Below are 19,256 nucleotides of genomic sequence, written 5' to 3'. Positions count from 1 at the left end.
ATTCATCCGTTTGCTATGACGCTCTTAAAATGAGCTAAAAAGCAAAAATGTCATCAACAAATCACTCTAAGTTCAATTGAGTCCATCTTAATGCAAGGACAATAGTTTCCTATGGAAATCAGACCCCAAATCTGACCCTAAGATATTGATTCCAAATGACATGAACTATTATCCTTAACTAACTATTATCCTTGCATTGAGATGTACTCAAGTCAACTCATTGAGTGATTTGTTGATGACATTTTAGCTAATTTTAAGAGTGGCATTGCAACGGGTATGATTACTTATGCACATGATATATATATATATATGCAGTATTTCTGTGTTTACATTTTTATACATTTGCAGAAATTAAATTATATTATAAATAATTGTTTTCACTTTGTCATTATGGGGTATTGTGTGTGGATTGATGACATTTTTTATTTAATACATTTTAAATTGAGTCTATAACACAACAAAATGTAGAAAAAGTATAGGGGTATGATGACTTTCTATAGGCACTGCAGATAGTGAATTGTCTCCTTAGATTCTTAGATAGCTGATGAGTGGTTTGAACTCAACTGGTTATCATACCGTTGACATGCATATTTGGTTAGCATGGAGAGCCTCAGATTGTTATGGGGTTAAATACATGTTCATACAGACCTGGTTATTATGGTGGATTCAATGTTGACAAAATCCTTCTAAAATAGAAGGTTGAATTAGACAATGCCCTCACTCAAAATATCTGTATTGCATTACAGAGTAAGGCTTTGGTGCATGGCATTTAGGGTTGTCAACTTTCTCACTACCAAATACAGGACTGAAGATGCACTGCACGGGGGGTTGAAGGAATTGGCGCATTTACACTATACATACACATGAGGGGGCCTGTGATTGGATGAATATACAGGACATGGGAGGTCCTGTATATTTATCCAGCCCAAAATGCGGGACATTCCGGCTAATACTGGACAGTTGGCAACCCTAATGGCATTAGTCAATAAATAAATGACTGGATTGTGTGTTGCTGGGCTAACGTTGGCAAGTGACTTAAAAAAACAGGGAAATTACCGCAAATTGTGAATAGGAGCTGGCAACCGAGTTAATGCTGCAGTTACTAGCTGGAGTTCTTGACACACCACCCAGGGCGTTCCTATTCACCCGAGACATGTTCTCTTTGTTCCCCTCCAACGTGCGGGGAGTCCTTCCACGCACAGGTGTTCTCAGTCCCAGACCAATCTAAGATAGGAAAGTATGGTAAGACATGGTAAGTATCAGAGAGTAGCATCAAAAAGGACTTTGTGGTCTTTGATATTGGCTGCGTTCGTAAACACGCTCTGGAAATCTGATCAGCACTCATGGAATGCCGTCTTGTCCAATCAAATTTGTTGAACCCTGTGTGCGCTCCTGTGCTCTCAGAGCAAATGAAGCATGGACGGGCACTGCTCACTGACCTTGCTGGCAGACAGAGGTGGTCTGAGGACTGGAGACTGACACATGGTTCCAAAGGTGGAGCGTAAGGTGCTGTTTGGAGTGGAGCTGGAGATACTGGAGGTAGCATTGAGCTGGGGGAAAAAAGGAAATATTAGGAATATTAATTAAACAAACAAGAACAAAAACCTCTCCCGTTTAAATGTGATCACAAAAAATACAATAATCACAGTTGAAACAGATGAAAACACTGGGTAATTACCCTACGAGATTTGCCAGGTGTGGGAGTCCCTGCTAGGCGCCTTTTGGATGGAGTAATCTTCACCGTTCCATACAGCATGTCGGTCTCGATCTGCTTAGTTTTCTTCAGTTGCTATTTCACAGAACAAAGAGTCAGATACAATTCAGAAAATGTCTTAAATCGTTACTAATAAATTATGAAACTGTAAAGTAGTTTGGTTGAATTTAGGGGAGGCTGGTGGAAGCAGAAATCGGAAGACAGCTTTGAAACGATTCCTGATTCCATTCCACGCATTACAATGAGCCCATCATCCGATTTCTTGTGGGGTAGTGGTGGCCTAGTGCAGTGGTTCTCAAACCTCTCCTCGGGGACCCCCAGCCGCTCCACATTTGATCTGTTCCACCACCAGCACACCTGATTCAACTAATCAAGTACAAACCATAATTGTTGGTTGAATCAGGTGTGCTGGTGTTGAAACAGGTCAAATATGTGGAGCGGCTGGGGGTCCCCGAGGAGAGGTTTGAGAACCACTGGCCTAGTGGATAGCGAGTTGGACTGGTGATCAGGACCGTTATGAGTTCAAATCCCACCTGGGATTACCACCACTAGTGTGTCCTTGAGTATGGCACTTAGCCCTAAATTAATCCAGGGAGACCGTCCCTGTAATCTCTAATTGAAAGTCGCGTTTGGATACAAGCGCCTGCTAAATGGTTCAACATTTCTGCTTCCACCAGCCTCCACTGGTTGACTTCCACCTAGGGATGCACCGAAATGAAAATTCTTGGCCGAGGCCGAAGCCGAATTTAAGGAAACACTTGGCCGAATACCGAATGTGTATCGGCAGTTTTTAATTTTATCATTGCATAAACTAAATACATTTTGCTTTTTATTCATGCTTCTCAAAGAAAGAAATTGAGATTGAAAAAAAAATAACTTTTATTGAACATTCCAGCAGACATCAGTCTATACCAACAAAGCACAATAAATAAAATAAAGATGGCTGCGAAAAAGATGAGTATCTAAGAACTCTCCCACACTCTCACTGTAAACACTCATAATGGGTGTAAAAGGTGTCCTTTGTTTATTTATATATCTATATATTTATATCACTGAATATCTTCAACAAATTGCACTTCGTGTTCACACTGTAGAGAAAAAATGCAGTGCTACAAAAATAATAATGAACGAATCTAACTCAATGAAATGTCCGTGTTCAGTTTATGAGAGATCCAGATCGGATCAGTATAGGTATTATCTTCGCCACTAGATGGCGCTGGAACTTCATCAAAACACGCCCACTATTCGGTGGTAAACATTCTGTGTTTTCACACATTCGGCCGAATACCGAATGTGCTTTATTTTGCGATATTCGGCCGAATACATTCGGTGGCCGAATGTTCGGTGCATCCCTACTTCCACCTCACCCTATCCAGTTTCTCCTGCTCTTTCTCCTTGCGGAGGAGTTCCCACTGCTCCTGAACATGGTGCAGGAACTTCTGTCCGTGGACCAGGAACTCCCGGCCCTGTTCCTGCTCCCACAGGTCAATCTGGGCCTTCAGGACCTTCTCCAGCTAGAACAAACAGGACAACATGAGTCCCAATCAACAACTACAATAATACAAAAAACACACAGTATATCATATAAGAAACCCCAACATCAGCCATGACATTTCCTCACCTTCGGCAGACTCTTCTGCAGGTCCGCCCTCTGTTTCTCCTCTTTGAGAAGGTTCCCACCGCGATTGTTGAATCTAGAAGGATCGGTTGCCTTTTTCTGTGAACCGTGTATTTATTAGAACATCTTTGGTAAGAGGACCGTTCTTAGCCACACTGATACAGAAGCACTTGATACCCAATAACCCAATATCCACAATCTGTATCAATTGTACCAACAGGCCATTGTAAAAAAAACATCTTCATTTAGTTCTTTTCATCTTTGTAGTACCGGTACTCACCTCAAGTTCTAAGAACAAGGTCCAGTTTTCCTGCCACCCCGTGACTCCCTCGAAGAGCTCCCGGTGGTCTTCGTAATGCTTCCGGAGATTCAGGACCTCAGCCTCGTGCATGTTCAGTACGTCCTCAGTGAAGTTATCTGTGCAGAGACATGCATCAGGGAGTGACGTTCACATACATTTCTCGGGGCGACTGAGACTCAGTAAGTAGAGCCGGCGCCTAATGATCACAAGGTCGGTGGTTCGATCCCCGGCTGGTCGCGCGTTGAGGTGTCCTTGGACAAGACACTGAACCCCAAATTGCTTCCGATGAGCATGCCGGCGCCTTGCATGGTAGCTTGGCCGTCATTGGTGTGTGAGTGTGTGTGTGAACAGGTGAATGAGAGGCCGTTGTAAAGCGCTTTGGAATAAGGCTCTATATAAGTGCAGTCGATTAGACTGCTAAATGTTTATAAACTAAAATAAGCTCACCATCATAGTAGGGCACAAACGCCTGGCGCTGCTCGCGGCTGTAGTAGCATTTCTCCCAGAACAGGGTCACCTCTGCTCTGATGGCTTCAGTCACATTTCGCATGTTCTTGATCTTGAGCTCCTCCAGACGCTGGGCCTCCGCTTGCAGCTGCCGAAAGAAATCGCAAACTTTAGTGATAACATTCCCAGGGTATATACAGGAATCTTGAGGTTAATTTCAATACCTTTCTAAGACTTTTTAAAGACCTTGTCTTTACACCAGTAACTTTAAGTATTCAGTAAGCATTAAGTATTTTTAACTTAACAGTTTTAGTTTGCAATAGACTAGACCACTATCATACAACAACATTTCCAGTTCATCTTTGTTTTTTAATAAAACTAATAATAATAAATAACTTTTACTAAAGGTTTTTTAGGACTCAAACACTCTAATTCAGAAAAATATCTAAAAAATTCAAGACCTCATAAAATCATGATAAGACTTTTTAATACTTATTAAGGGTCTTGATTTTCCCAAAATTGATTTATCAACTTTTAATACTTTTCAAGACACCGCGGATACCCTGATTCCATTCACCTTGAAAGAACATGCTTAGTTGTAAGCTGATGAATGTTACAAATGTTACAAATATGTGTACATCAGGGTTCCAAGTCAAATTTAAGACCCTTTTGAATATCATTTTAGACCTATTCACGACACCATATGATAGCGTTGGGTCATCCTGGAGGTGATGAAATAAGGGATTTCACTGCCATACAGACAAAAAAGGAAGCGAATTGCCATTTTTTGGGTTCCAGCTTGATACATTTCCGCGTAAATAGATGTGGTCGGACTGACTTCCTTGCAGGATACGCTAATCTCATTTTTAATACCTAGCACCTCGTTTTTAGACCGAAGGCTTTAAGGCTTTTTAAGACCAGCACGGGAACCCTGGTATATGTTGTTCAACATCCCCCCCCCACAAAAAAACAACAACGTTTTGTTCAAGGTTTGCTCACAGCTTCTATGTTCTTCTTTTTGGACGCGATCATATGCAGAGAGAGGACCTCCTCCCTGTCCTCCTGAGGAACCTGCAGCCGCTCCCAGAGCTCCTTGATGGTGTTGCGGTAGTAGACACACCGGTTCTCATTCTCAGTCTTGCGCTCTTGTAACTATGGAAAAAACACAACATAACTAAACTGGTCAGGTGCTGTGTTGACAGATGAAAATGCATCAGTGGTACATCTACCAAACCGTCTTTTATACACAACAGCAATGATCAGGGTTCCTACAAGTCAAATTTAAGACCTTTTAAGAATAGAATTCTTAGAATAGAATACAATTCTTGAATAGAATTTTAGACCTATTCGCGACACCATGTGATAGCTTTTTGTCATCCTCAAGGTGATAATTAGGGATTTCACTGCCATACAGACAAAAAAGCCTGAAGGATAATTAATATAAAATAAATATTGGTTCCAGCTTGATTACTTTCCGCATAAATAGATGTGGTCAGACTGATTTCCTTGCAGGACAAGCTAATCTCATTTTAAGACCTAGCACCTCGTTTTTAATGACAGAATAACTTGCATTTAGGACCTTTTTTTAAGGCTTTTTATGACCAACACGGGAACCCTGAATGATGGCCTCTTGGGCCAGGGGGTCATTCCACTAAAGGTGGATCAGTATAGCGGCGATATAAATAAATGCGGCGCTCGGGCAACTCGAGATTGGAATTCAAGCCTCAGGTGATTCCTCGAACGAGGATCAGCCTTGTGTCATCAGTGTTCACAGAAGACAGGCTTACAAATCTTCAATATGGGCGCGTGCACGCAGACATAAAGAGCCCAGAAGAGTCGATCTGTCGAAATGAAGATACTCCACTCTGCAGGGGTACTACATTTGCGCAGCATTCCGAATTATTGATTTTTATGAAGACGGAAAAATAAGATGTAAAATAGTGCAATACTGCCGCAATTAACAAGGCGAGGGAAATGGTTTGGCAAGAAATTGCTGACCGATTAAATGCGTAGGTCATACTAGCCCCAGTTATTGTTATATGTTCATATTTTAATAAATGAATATTACTACTGTGGTGATATCCGCAGCAGGCTACAAACCGTCATATCGCCACAATGGCCTAGTGGTATCGACCGCTGGATTTATTCATCATTTTATATCGGTGGTTCAAATCCCTCTACAGACGCACTTTTTACTGCATTTCGTTGTCTGAATCTAATCTAAAATCTCATCTAAAAAAGTATGTAGGCTATAAAATGATGGTGCAGGCTAATTTACAAGAACTGACACGATTACAATGGTGTTTGAAGCCTTTGCATGAAATCTTCGGTTAAATGTATTAAAAAAAAAAAAAAAAAAGAATCACTTAGTCAAGTCTCGAACACGCAACCTTTGGAACTCCAGCCGGCTGCCTTAACCACTACGCCAGCCAGACCGCTGTGATGACAGCAATGCAAGTTGAGACAATTAGGGCCAATCCCAATTCACCCCTAGCCCTTCGTTTTCACCCCTATGGCTCGATTTGCGTGTTCACGTTTAGGGCGAGGGCTGTCCCAATTCATATTTCATCGAGGGCTAGGGGTAAGGGGGAGGGCTAACTATTACTTCGTTTCGAGCGATTTCAGGACCAGACTAGCTTTGAAGGGATAGGGGTACGCTACCCCTTGATTCCAGGATGCATTGCGAATCATCTACAGAAATCTTATGTCGCTCTATTCAATGCGGAAATGTCATTTTAATTCTCTGTAATTACTTATTAATAAAGATTTGAAAAATTATGATAACCATCTTATTGTCTTAGTTTAATGTCATTACAATGCATTATAGACCTTTTATTTATAACACTGTAGGAGTGACGGCAATAACTGGACGATGTAGTCGGTTTGCCGGTAGAAAAACAATCATGTGCTTTATTCTCACTCTCTGCATGCGTACTGACAACAACAACATTCATCCATCTTTGTCCCACTTATATCCCGTCATATCACCCGCTAAGCAGCCTGGGTGATTGAGTAAACACAAACATATCAACAGTGCTTTGTACAGGCTGGAACGCCGTGAATTACGAATACTCTGCTCACTAACGAGCGGTCACTACAACACGCATAACCCAAAAATCGCTTTTATGTCGGTGCTGTGTCTAACGTTACAGTAACGCAACGCTGCATGACAGTCGAGCATTTCAGAGATGTACAATCATAAATCAATTATTACCTGTGGCGTTTGACAGTGGATGATGGTACATATGTAAAGTTATCTATCAAACGTTCGGCTGACTTGTACATGATGCGCATTTTGACCTATTTCCACCCGCAATCTAATCCGAGCAGTTGTTATTAGGTAATATTATAAATGGGTTGTATCATTCATTTCAATGCATTATAGACCTTTTCTTTATAACAAGCACAACAACAACAAAACGTTATCATGCCGATATAAGTGTGTCTAACGTTACAAGCTGATTTGTGCATGACAGCCGCGCATTGACATATTTCCATGTCTGATGGCATATGACACGCGAAATGTAACAGTTAAGGATACGCGTAAAGGATGATGATCTATCACCGTTCGACTCTACTGAGAAATGTTTCCGCTTATTTGTCATCTCTCCTTCACGGGCAAATGTGGCCGTGTCCCCAAGAGATCCTCTTTCTACGTTTTTGATTTTGATTTTGACTATGATGGATTGATTTTTGGATTCTAGACGACGAATTGTTCTGAGAAAGGCGCTTGGTAACGTGATTTTTGGACAACGCTTTATGACTACTGATGGACTCGTGTGTATGTGGTGGCTGAGGATTGAGTCACAGGTATCTTTGGAGGAACATTGTGCGCTGACAGATGGTTAATACTCTGTGTTTTGGTTGGAGTCATTCATTGTCATTATTGCGATGTCCACAAAAAATACATCGCTGACGGAAGAGACTAAAAAAGGAACGTCTAAACACTACAGTGTGTTGATAACAAACGAAAATAGATGCTTATAGCACACGCAACAGAAATAAACACAGCTGAAGAAGGCATTGCGAGATGTGAGAATTCGCCGGCAACACAACGCGTCACCCGTACCGCGTCGATGACGTAGGCGCCGTGAAGGGCTGTCCCAATTCATAGGGCTTAGATTTCAAGGGGTAGGGCTTGTGACGTGTTCGAAGGCCTTGCCTTCGAATCGAGTGACACTCGAAAACGAGCCATAGGGGTAGAAAAGGGAATTGGGATTGGCCCTTACTCTTTTTTTTTACACTCATTTCTTTATTGATCTATCGATCTATCTATCACACTTTCAAAATATCAAGTTATCTATCGATCGATCACACTTTCAAAATATCAAATTATCTATCTATCACACAGTCAACCTATCCATCTATCTATCTCGTGTGAAGTGGGAACTAATATTTCCTAAAAGAGGAACTGTCGTTCGGGATGTAGTTTCCGCCTGTGAGCCTTTTTTGACGCGCGTCTTACCATAGCCTGTGTTTTAGCCTGGTCGCGAGCAGTTATATCTGACTCAGAAGAAGCTCAACCAAGCAGCGAATTATTTGAGCCACATTGATGGCACCGAACGCAAGCTAACATTTTCGAGGCTTAGAACTTTATCGAGGCTTAGAACTTTATCGAGCTTCGTGGAATACCCCCCAGGTCTCCCTCTCAAGAGGGGGATCCTCATGGATAATTAAAAGTGAAATAACCGATAATAAACAGTCCCTTAAGTGTTAATTTCACTTAAAGAAATAAAGTGTCATACGTGCTCTCAGTTCTAGTAACATTGACGACTTTTGTGTGTGTGTGTTCTATCACGATGTTGCAGAGTGCAAAAAACACAAGCAAAACAGTCAGCGCTGTAGTGTAAAACGTTGTGAAACCCTTTTGAGGTCTTCAGCTGATTGTTGACTGTTCTGCCCGTCAATCATCCACCATCAGCTTCACACATAAACACGCTGACGGGACAAACATGTCCACGTGTGATTTGATTGGACTGGGTAATAATATTAGATTTCACCCCCATATGACAAGACTATACTTTCAGGGATCATTTCTATAGTTTTATACTTGTGAAATATGTTTCTACAGTGTCTGGTCTCGCTATCCATGATGATTATGTAAGATATTCTTTTCAGAGCATGAATCAGGTGAATAGAAATGACTGTTAATTTTCTTTCCACCATTGATGATTGTCCATTGTTCCTCTAGGTTTTTTTTTGCCGGCTGTGGCGCAGGAGGTAGAGCCGCTGTCTAATGATCGCAAGGTTGGCAGATCGGCGGTTCGAGCCCCGGCTGGCCACATGTCGAAGTGTCCTTGGGCAAGACATTGAACCCCAAATTGCTCCCAGTGAGCGGGCCGGCGCCTTGCATGGCAGCTGGCCGCCATTGGTGTGTGAATGGGTGAATGAGTGGCCGTTGTAAAGCACTTTGGATAAAGGCGCTATATAAGTGCAGTCCGTTTACCATAAGTGCAGTCGATTTATGTAAATTAAGTCTTTCTGTCAACTCACTTGATTACGCAGCAGGTTGAGGGCAGCAATGTTGTTGTCAGACAGGCAGAACGCCTCCTCGTCCTCACACACCACATCCCTCTCAAAGCTGCTGTCCGGCGTCTGCTCCAGATCCTCCATACAGAGGATGATCTGCTTCTTGATTACCACAAACTCACCATGACGGCGCACCTGGAACACAATGGAAAGTATCATCAGACAATGGCGTCACTATAATTCCGTTTTTAAAGAACTTAAAAATCTATATTTATCTGGTGAGATTTATAGAACAAGTATATTGTGAATCGATATCATGTTCACTTTGTTGCATCTCTGGTGGATAAGTCCAGTTTACAGGGTTGCAGTGTGCCATGTATCATTGTACAGGGTTCCCACACCTTCTGAAACATCAAATTCAAGCACCGTTCAAGGACTTTCAAGACTCAATTCCCTCAAATTCAAGGACCCAACACGGCATAGTTTGAGACAGATCTAGATGAGAATTGATATAATAGGAACTATCCGCTCACAGACAACAATTAAAAAGAGAGGCTTGAATGTGTGAACACTAGATGGACTCTTGCCTTCTCTACCACAGCACAGCAAAACAATAGATTGTGAAATATGTGTAAAGTTACTGTGTTAAGTTAAGCAATACAGAGACTTATTTACTAGTTGACGAGCTATGTAAAACTTAAAATATATATCTTTTGGGGGGGTGGGAGGGGGAGAGGGGAATTCAAGCACTTTCAATGACCCATGTCTATTTTCAAAAACGTAAAACAATTATGAGAAAAAAAAATTCTCTCAAATTCACAAACTTTCAAGGATTTCAAGGACCCGTGGGAGCCCTGATTGGAGAGTAGTCCAGAAAAACAACAGCTAGTCCAGAGAAACCCCATGAATGATCAGGCAGGCATACCTTCTCTTTAGTGAGACTGTCCAGGTATGAGCGATAACTCTCCAGCTGCTCCAGGGACGGGACAGACTCGCGGTCGATGCAGAAGGGGGTAGAACCGATGACATCACACAGATCCTGGTCCTGCTTCCACAGGGCTTTCAGCTCGTGCATTCTCTGGCTCCTCTGTTTCATCAACACCTCCAGTCGTGTGCGGATGTCCTTTTCCAGCTGCAACATCGTACTTCCCTCCTCCTCCTCCTCCTCACCCTAAACAGATCAGAATGGTTGATGCAAACATTAACACAGATAAAGACAGTATAACCAGCACTCGAGTTGAGGAGGGATGGCATCCCCCGCTGAAATAAAAACAGTCAAAATCATGCCCCTTTTAAAACTGCCACCCCCCCTTTCCATCCCTTATGTCATTTTATTAATGAACGTGGTATTACTGCTATTTCAACATTTAGTTTTGCGCATATTGAGTAAAATACTGTGGGCGAGGCGGCACGCACACATGCAATGACATTTTTACCAAGTCACTGAAGTCACTGGCGCTGTGGGAATGCTAAAATTGTCCCCATATGATAAAATCCACCATCCCCCCTGATTTTCTTTTACAACTTGAGTACTGCATATACAGTGTTTCCCCTACCATTGCCCCCCCAACAGGACCTCCCGCCCCCGCAAGAAAAATGTTCAATGTCTTTTTTTTTTTTTAATAATAATATTTTTCTCCCAGTTGTATATGGCCGAAATATGTTTATTATGTGGTCGAAATATGTTTATTCTGTGTCATTTGCCTAATTTATGCGCACCCTCATTTAATGTTTCTCCTCTGTGCGTTTTGCTGCCACGCTTGTCCGCTTGTCTCCTCGTTTCACGAAGGGCAGGGCTCAGCTCCCTCCACACACACGCTCTGACGTGCTAATCTCAAACAAGCCATTCGTCTCTACTGTAAGTGCAAATAAAGGCCAACAATAATAGTTTTAGTAATGGACGGACGTAGACCCCAAACCTCTGACAAGCAGGCTAACTTCCCACGTTTATTAAACGCACCCAACCCGAATCTGGCGATATGGACGATTTTAGACGCTTTTTAGGGGTGCTTGAGTATCCCTAAATTTCATCTCAGCACGACCTAAAAAAGAATAATCATTATTATTATTATTATTATTTTCTGAAATCATTCTAGCCCAATTACAGTCATGATGTTACACACTCCGGTCCAGTAGCCTACATACATGCACCTCGTTGGTCCGCATTTAGTCTCGCGCTTCGCCCAGAGAATAATTGTTTAGCGCGTGAGTGTGTGTGTGTGTGTGAGAGAGAGAGAGAGAGAGAGAGAGAGACAGATGAAGTAAGAAGTCAGCAGATGAAAGTAAGCAAAGTAAGTAACCGTAGCAAAAATAATTTCTGAATTTCTGACAGAAAACATTGGTTCAAATTGTTCGTTATTATTGTGACTTAACTAGAAAGTGTCTGATTGTAGTTCCATGGTGACTAGAAAGTGTCTAGTTCCATTGTGTGAATAGTGTTAACGAACTAGCTAGCTCAGAGGTGATTAGTAATAATAGATGGTAGTAGTAATAATACAATATGTCTTATTCTGCTAGAATTGGGCTTTATGGTAATAAAATACAATAAAAAAGTGGATTGAAGCATTGGAACAAACCCTCACTCATTGGAAATGTCTGTTTTTCCATAGATGGACATAAGATTGTTTTTCAGGTGAGAGAGTCAAGTCAAAATGACATTATCTGACTGCATTGCCCACAGCAACCCAATATACAATTAGAATGATGTTATAAATTGATATGGATCAATGTATACCTCTTATTAGATTATACATATTCTGGTTGTTATGTTTGCCTTTCGGTGGACAGCAAAAGAGGGAGAGAGGAGGATAGAGAGGGAGAGGTGGAGAGAGAGCAGGATGGAGTCAGCACACCAAAGAGAGAGAGAGAGACAGCAAGAACCAGGTGAGAAAGTGGACAGGTAGTCAAGACCACAAGTAGCCTTGAGAACCTATGGTTCTGGTGCAGCACCCTCAGCACCCCCCTTCATTACTTGTAATAGGATGTACTGTAATTAACGTTTGACACACATGGCAATAAAAAAACATGAATCTTGAATTAGCAAAACATTTTTGCTATTTAAACATGTCAGCATGTCATCACTGACAGATGACAGGTAGATAATGAAAGGTAGTAAAAAAACTGAAAAATGATGTTGCCACACTGTCACATATGTTTGTCTGTGAACATATTAACATGCTGACATATTTAATGCTGACATATTTAAACATGTCAGCATGTCATCACTGACATATTTAATGCTGACATATTTAAACATGTCAGCATGTCATCACTGACAGATGACAGGTAGATAATGAAAGGTAGTAAAAAAACTGAAAAATGATGTTGCCACACTGTCACATATGGCTTTCAAAATCATTACATTTCTAAACTGGGGTTGTACCTCAAATGGGGGCAGTTGAAGTTCAGAATACAAAGTAGCAAGCTCTTTGCGACAGGAGTCTATGCTGACCAGCAGTCGCTTTCGGAGGCCCTCCTCCTCTGCAATCATCATGTCCAGCAAGTTCTGTTCAAAAAGCAAACTTAAGTCAGAATTCCATCAGCTAAAATAGGCTTATAATCAAGCTTATAATTATAAGGTTCTATCTCCGTTTAGGGTAGTTCAGAGATATTGAGCGTCAAAGTTTTTACATTCCATTTATGTTTTTATATCTTTGTATTTTATTAATTACTAACAAACAAACAAAATCTACATTTAAAAAATAACACCACACAGGCATTAATAAACACCTAATGGATCAGATTATGTAAAAAACTCAATTTTGACAAAAATTGAGATAAAACCTTATAATTCTAATGTCACGATCAGTTGAAAGTTTAGTTAACTCACGTTGATATGCTTCCGAACCACATCGGTCCTCTGTAGTCGCTGGTCCTCTGGAATCCCAATCTCTTCCCAAATGTCCTTCAACCGATTCAGGGCTTTATTCAGGCACTGCACCGATTCTGCAGCGTGGAGTTCACTGTAGAGACAAATTAGAAAACACAAACAAAATGTTTAGTTGTATCATTGTTTACATTTAGAAGATGGTGATAGAAGATGTTTCCTTCCATCACTGAGACTGCTCATCGGATCTATATGATTCAAGGGAAGTCACAGGGAAGTCACTTTGGATTCAAAAAGGCTAATATCGACAAAAGGTGAGCGATTATCATGCCTGCAATGGCCCCGGGCCTGAGCTAGATTACCGGTACTCTTCCTGCTACTACGCCTGGTGGATCGATGATTCACTTGCTTAGTCAAATGTACTGATTGTAAATCGCTTTGGAATAAGACGTCTGCTAAATACCAAACATGTAAATGTAGTTGTATACACACATCACATGAAATGTATAGTTTAGGAGCCCTCTGCCAAGCCAGCTAGAAAACAAGCTCTTCGGGACATTGAGGATCACAGGATCCTTTGGTATGGAGGTAATGTTGGCCAGCAGGTTAGCCAGCTAACTGCTACAGGCTAACTAACCAGCCAAGAACCAGCTAGCTGATACTAACTTACTTCTGGAGATGCGAGTAACACCGGTTAGCTGGGTTATACAGTTCTAATGCATCGCTTCTATCGTTTTTAACATGATCAACTCAAGTCAGCTACCTTAGCGAAGTTCACTGGCAACTGAAGTTTGTTTATCTATGAACTAACAGAGAGACACTGGCTGGCCTCGCTCCCCTAGGCTAGTAACAGCTAGCGAGCTAGCCACAACAACCTCCTGTTTATACATCAAATAGGCCGCCTAAACGTAGCGATCAGGTTTAGAAAGCAGAATCAATGTTTCACTCACCTCCTTCTCATGGTCGCGGTCCAACAGATTCGTTTGGAATAACTATTGTGAAATGTGTTGTGTATTTCCGACACGATCAATACTAAGTAGCGAGTGTTTGTCTCCCCAACAGTATTTGAATCCTTTTCAAATCTTTGCACCGAAACACAACGTCGCCTCTGATTGGCCTTTAACAGAGCGCGTCATCGAAACTGCATTGTGGGTGTGGCTAATCTCCGAATAGCTTTACTTTTAATCAATGAATGAATGAATGGTCTTTATTGTCATTAATACAGCACAGGTACCATACAACGACATTTGGGAGGGGGGGCTCCCCTGGTGCTTGGAAAAAAATACTAAAAACAAGAAGGGAAAAGAGCTGGTTGACATAAATAAAGGCTATGTACACTATCCACTATACTATACTATACAAATAAAACACTGTGCTGTACTCTATGCTATGCTATACATATCCTAACATCTAGAATAGATCATCATTTATTACATGGTCGTTTTGCTAATTAAGTTGAGGATGAATACATAGCTTGAGCATTCATTTTTTTGTTTTGAAATGTTATGTTTTCAAATGCAAAACGGTTTCAAAATCGCATATTATTGCCTATACTGATTTCCAACTCTCCCACACTGACCTGACATGAAGTTGAGTCTCTTCATCACTTATTGAAGTGATCAGATTGATGATGAGGCAGGGTGTAAATTGTAAATCGACACTTTCATCTTGTTAATCATTGTTGAGCTTATCTTAAACTATGTCTTCTATCAAGGAATGAAACCATGCACACTGTAAAGATGACAATGATGAAAGCTATTAGCTAATCAGATTTGCATTTGAAAATAGGAAAACATCTAATAAGCTGCATGTTATAGTGAGAACATAGTATTTTATTTGTTATCTTGTTAGGACAAGTAGTGTATGTACTGTGGCTTACGCCCAGAATGTGATCTAAAGGTCAGATTTTTGTTGTAACAACCTGGGTATTTCCAAGACAATTGCCTTCTTGTTTGAACATAAACTGATCCCAATTTTCTTCACACAGACCAAAAGTATAATAACTGTCTGACGGTGTTGATCCTTCACCATTAAATCAAATCAAATCAAGTTTTATTTGTATTGCGCATTTCTCACAAGATGTGACTCAATGCGCTTCACATGATGACAGAGCCGCAAGCAGGCAAAGGTAAAAACAACTGTACACTGTGCAGCCAGGAACATTCCCTTGCAGCCCTCTACTCATAGAGCGACATTAGCAGCTTAATTCCTGCAAAGAGGAGCATTTGCACAAAAATATACTTTATTGCTTTTTCCACAGAAACAGAGAAAGACATTTAATCACACAATTTAACACAAACCAATACAAATGCACAAAATAAATCCTAAACATAACATATTGGCAGCTAAATTCTACATCCTACAGCTCACTGTGTATGAAAAACAGTGAGGAAAAACTAGCAGACAATACAAAGTAGTTTGAGCTCAATAAATCAGACTAATAAATAGGAAATAAGCAACCCCACCAACAAAAAAACGAAACCTCATGAAATACTTTTGTATGAATGATTCCTGAGAATGAAAAGTTGTCCCAATGACAGATAATATTGACAATAACATTGTGTTTAGTTGTTAGTGAGAGTACTGCCTTCTTTCTGTCGAGACTTTCCTAAGTATTTCTGCATTGAACTGGTAGGTAAGTTTCTTCTTAACCTTCTTGATCTCGCCAGACTTGCCGTAGTTCCGCAGAGCCCTCGCCATCTTCTGATAGGTCATTCGTTTGCGGTTTCCTTTCTGAACACCCCAGCGGTTGGCCAGCGCCTCCTTGTGTTTGGAGGAGAACTGGAAGATGCCCTTGTCTTTGTCCACCCACCAGATGCTGTCTCTCATGTCCCCGTTCCTCAGCAGATCCAGAAGGAACTGGTACAGACGGATCTTCCTCTTGTTACCTGAGTATAGAAAGATGTATAGTACAAATTAGAATGCCAGAATGTCTTCATAATCCATATCATTTTGGCTAAAGTGTTAAATATCATGGTAACTGTTGGACTAAAACAGCAAACCTATGAGAGGACAGCACAGAGAGAGAGAGAGAGAGAGAGAGAGAGAGAGAGAGAGAGAGAGAGACAGAGAGACAGAGAGACAGAGAGAGACAGAGAGAGACAGAGAGAGAGAGACAGGTAACTGTTGGACTAAAACAGCAAACCTATGAGAGGACAGCACAGAGAGAGAGATAGAGAGAGACAGAGAGAGAGAGAGAGAGAGAGAGAGAGAGAGAGAGAGAGAGAGAAGGAGACAGAGAGAGAGACAGACAGACAGAGAGAGAGAGACAGAGAGACATAGAGAAAGAGAGAGAGAGACAGAGAGAGAGAGACAGGTAACTGTTGGACTAAAACAGCAAACCTATGAGAGGACAGCACAGAGAGAGAGAGAGAGAAAGAGAGAGAGAGAGACAGAGAGAGAGACAGAGAGAGAGAGAGAGACAGAGACAGAGAGAGAGAGAGAGAGAGAGAGAGAGAGAGAGAGAGACAGAGAGACAGAGAGAGAGAGACAGGTAACTGTTGGACTAAAACAGCGAACCTATGAGAGGACAGCACAGAGAGAGAGAGAGAAAGAGAGAGAGAGAGACAGAGAGAGAGAGAGAGACAGAGACAGAGAGAGAGACAGAGAGAGACAGAGAGACAGAGAGAGAGAGAGAGAGAGAGAGAGACAGACAGGTAACTGTTGGACTAAAACAGCGAGGACAGCGATCAACGTAGTGAATGGGAAACACCCCCAGACTCAGATTTTTCGCATCTATCAGTGCTACTGTACTGTACTCACTGGAGTCTCCCTGTGATGAGAAGGGGAGACAGTCCTCCTCCCCCTCTGACACCTCCAGGGGGGGGCTGTGGCCCCCTGGGTCCTCTTCCTCGGAGCAGTAATGGGCAGGGGACAGGGGGGGCTGATACTGGTAACACAGGCGGGTGTAATAGGGCATCTGCTGAAGACAATGTAGATTACAATGGAGGGAAGAGCTTTTGATCACATCTATTGTACATGTACCACAAAGAAAAGCTGTTTTTCGTAGATTGGCCTGATATCAATGGGATATGCTACTTTGGAAAGAACAAAACTCCCCTTTCACTGAAAGAGGAAGCAGCTATAATTCACCAAAATAGAACCTAGCACTCAGCAATAGCGTGTGGTCTTGTTGACCGCACAAGAAGCATGTCCTTAAAGGTCCCAGAAACTTGTTTGGGTCACTCTGCATTGTAATACTCTGTTGTGCTTAACTTATATCTCAAATACAGTGTAGTGTCATCCTCCTCCACTGTATTCTTCAATGAAACTGTGCTTCAGATTTTTGTCATTGAATTAAAGTCATTGCTGTATGGGAGCTATGTCTCAATAATGAGGTTGGGTGTATTAAATATCCACAAGCTCGCGGTTGGTGAGTTTGCAATCCCTGCGTGGCTAAATGTGTGTTCACTCAGGAAAAGCACACGTTGAGCAATCGTCTGTCTGTAGACAACTGTGTAAAACACGACCTCCCGTCACCTATCACTGCGCCCCTCTGTCCTCCTCCCATATAGGTGGAGATTACACCCTCTGAATCGTTCATTTCTTGTTGGTCCCTTTGTAAAAAGATGACTCTAGTCCCATCTGATATTTTGGCTTTATTTCCCATTATGCACATGACCTGTCCAGCTGATCAGAGCAGGACTTATTATCTTATTACCAGAATGAATACTGTATGTTACTGGTTTTTGGTTCTTACTTGTGGTGGAACGGAGAGGCCCCCAAGTCCGGGGTCTAGGCTGGGGAGATGTAGAGGCTCAGCATCGCCATAGCGATAGGGGTGAAGGAGCTGTTGAGACTGAACACTCTGTAGCTCTGTGAGAGTGAAGTGATTTCCATGGGGATTCTCCTCACTGGACTGGGCACGGTCAGACTGACACTGCCATCCATTATCTGATGGAGGAGTGAGAGAGGTAAGGCTCTCTGACAGACAATTTAATCTGACATTCTTTGCCATATTTGTTTGTATTTTTAAGTTCCTTTTTTACTCACCCTCTGTATTGTAGTTTTCTGGATTAGAGAGGTACGAGTACAACTCGATGGTTGTGGGTGGTCGATAAATCTCGGGTTCATATGGAATTAAGTCTTCTGATACCTTTGAGTGAGAACAGATCAAACATCCCTTAAATGTTGAAAATAAATGTAGAGATTTCACATATTTCACTTATTTTATTACTTTCTGTTCTATTAAAAGTCTTACTAATACTAGTCTTACTAAAACGAATATATGATATACTATAATATATATCATATCAGCATAACATATGCACATACTGTATATTCATAACAAATATCATACTTATGAAGAGTTATTTAGTTGTTGATTGAAAAGCCCAAACATAATTACATTTTGCATGTCACTCTACGGTAGATAATAACCTACATCACAGTTTGTACTGGAATTCATATGCACTTACTTATCTATGATAAAGTTCCACACAGTATACTTACAGATGAAATGATATAGCCTTCCATTATATGAGCCGGCAGCATACAGACTACTTTGAAAACTTGCGGTTGTAGACGTAAACAATATACAGTTATTATTGTATAATTGAGAATTCTCCTCCATTAAATGAATGTAACGTATTTCATCCAAGGTTATCCTACTGGACTATGAGGCCAAACGCAGTCAGGATGGTGTCACTGTGAGCATTAAGCCGCTCATTATACATGAATACGTTGTGTGCGTCTATTGTGTCACTCTTTTGTCAAGTTCCTGATGGTTAGTGATTTGTCTAGTGAGGTGTCACAAGACATGAGCCAATCATATGATGATTCCTGGGTTGGTCTCCTTCATGGTTTTCTGACATTTAAAAAAAAAAAAAAATGTGTGCAGTGAGTCTCACTCACTTAACTCTATTAAGACTAGTATTTATGT

The 19,256-nt window shown here is 41.4% G+C and overlaps 1 protein-coding gene across 1 annotated transcript; it reads right to left on the bottom strand.

Moving 5' to 3' along the window:
* Positions 1-638: 638 nt before the first annotated feature.
* On the bottom strand, positions 639-14,336 carry prc1a (protein regulator of cytokinesis 1a; the record flags this gene model as incomplete). The annotated part of the gene is made up of 14 exons (XM_080545235.1): positions 639-686; positions 1,057-1,224; positions 1,440-1,550; positions 1,679-1,789; positions 3,082-3,228; positions 3,336-3,431; positions 3,613-3,749; positions 4,081-4,228; positions 5,080-5,232; positions 9,574-9,744; positions 10,475-10,708; positions 12,932-13,054; positions 13,379-13,511; positions 14,326-14,336. 14 exons carry the CDS (start codon positions 14,334-14,336, stop codon positions 639-641), a joined length of 1,791 nt encoding a protein of 596 aa, XP_080401361.1.
* Between the last annotated feature and the right edge of the window lie 4,920 nt (positions 14,337-19,256).

The sequence above is a fragment of the Nansenia antarctica genome (genome assembly GCF_963989245.1).
Source record: "Nansenia antarctica genome assembly, chromosome: 14".
In the NCBI taxonomy this organism is placed as follows: domain Eukaryota; kingdom Metazoa; phylum Chordata; class Actinopteri; order Argentiniformes; family Microstomatidae; genus Nansenia; species Nansenia antarctica.
Note: the sequence above shows the minus strand (reverse complement) of the source record. Positions and strands in the feature narration are given on the sequence as shown.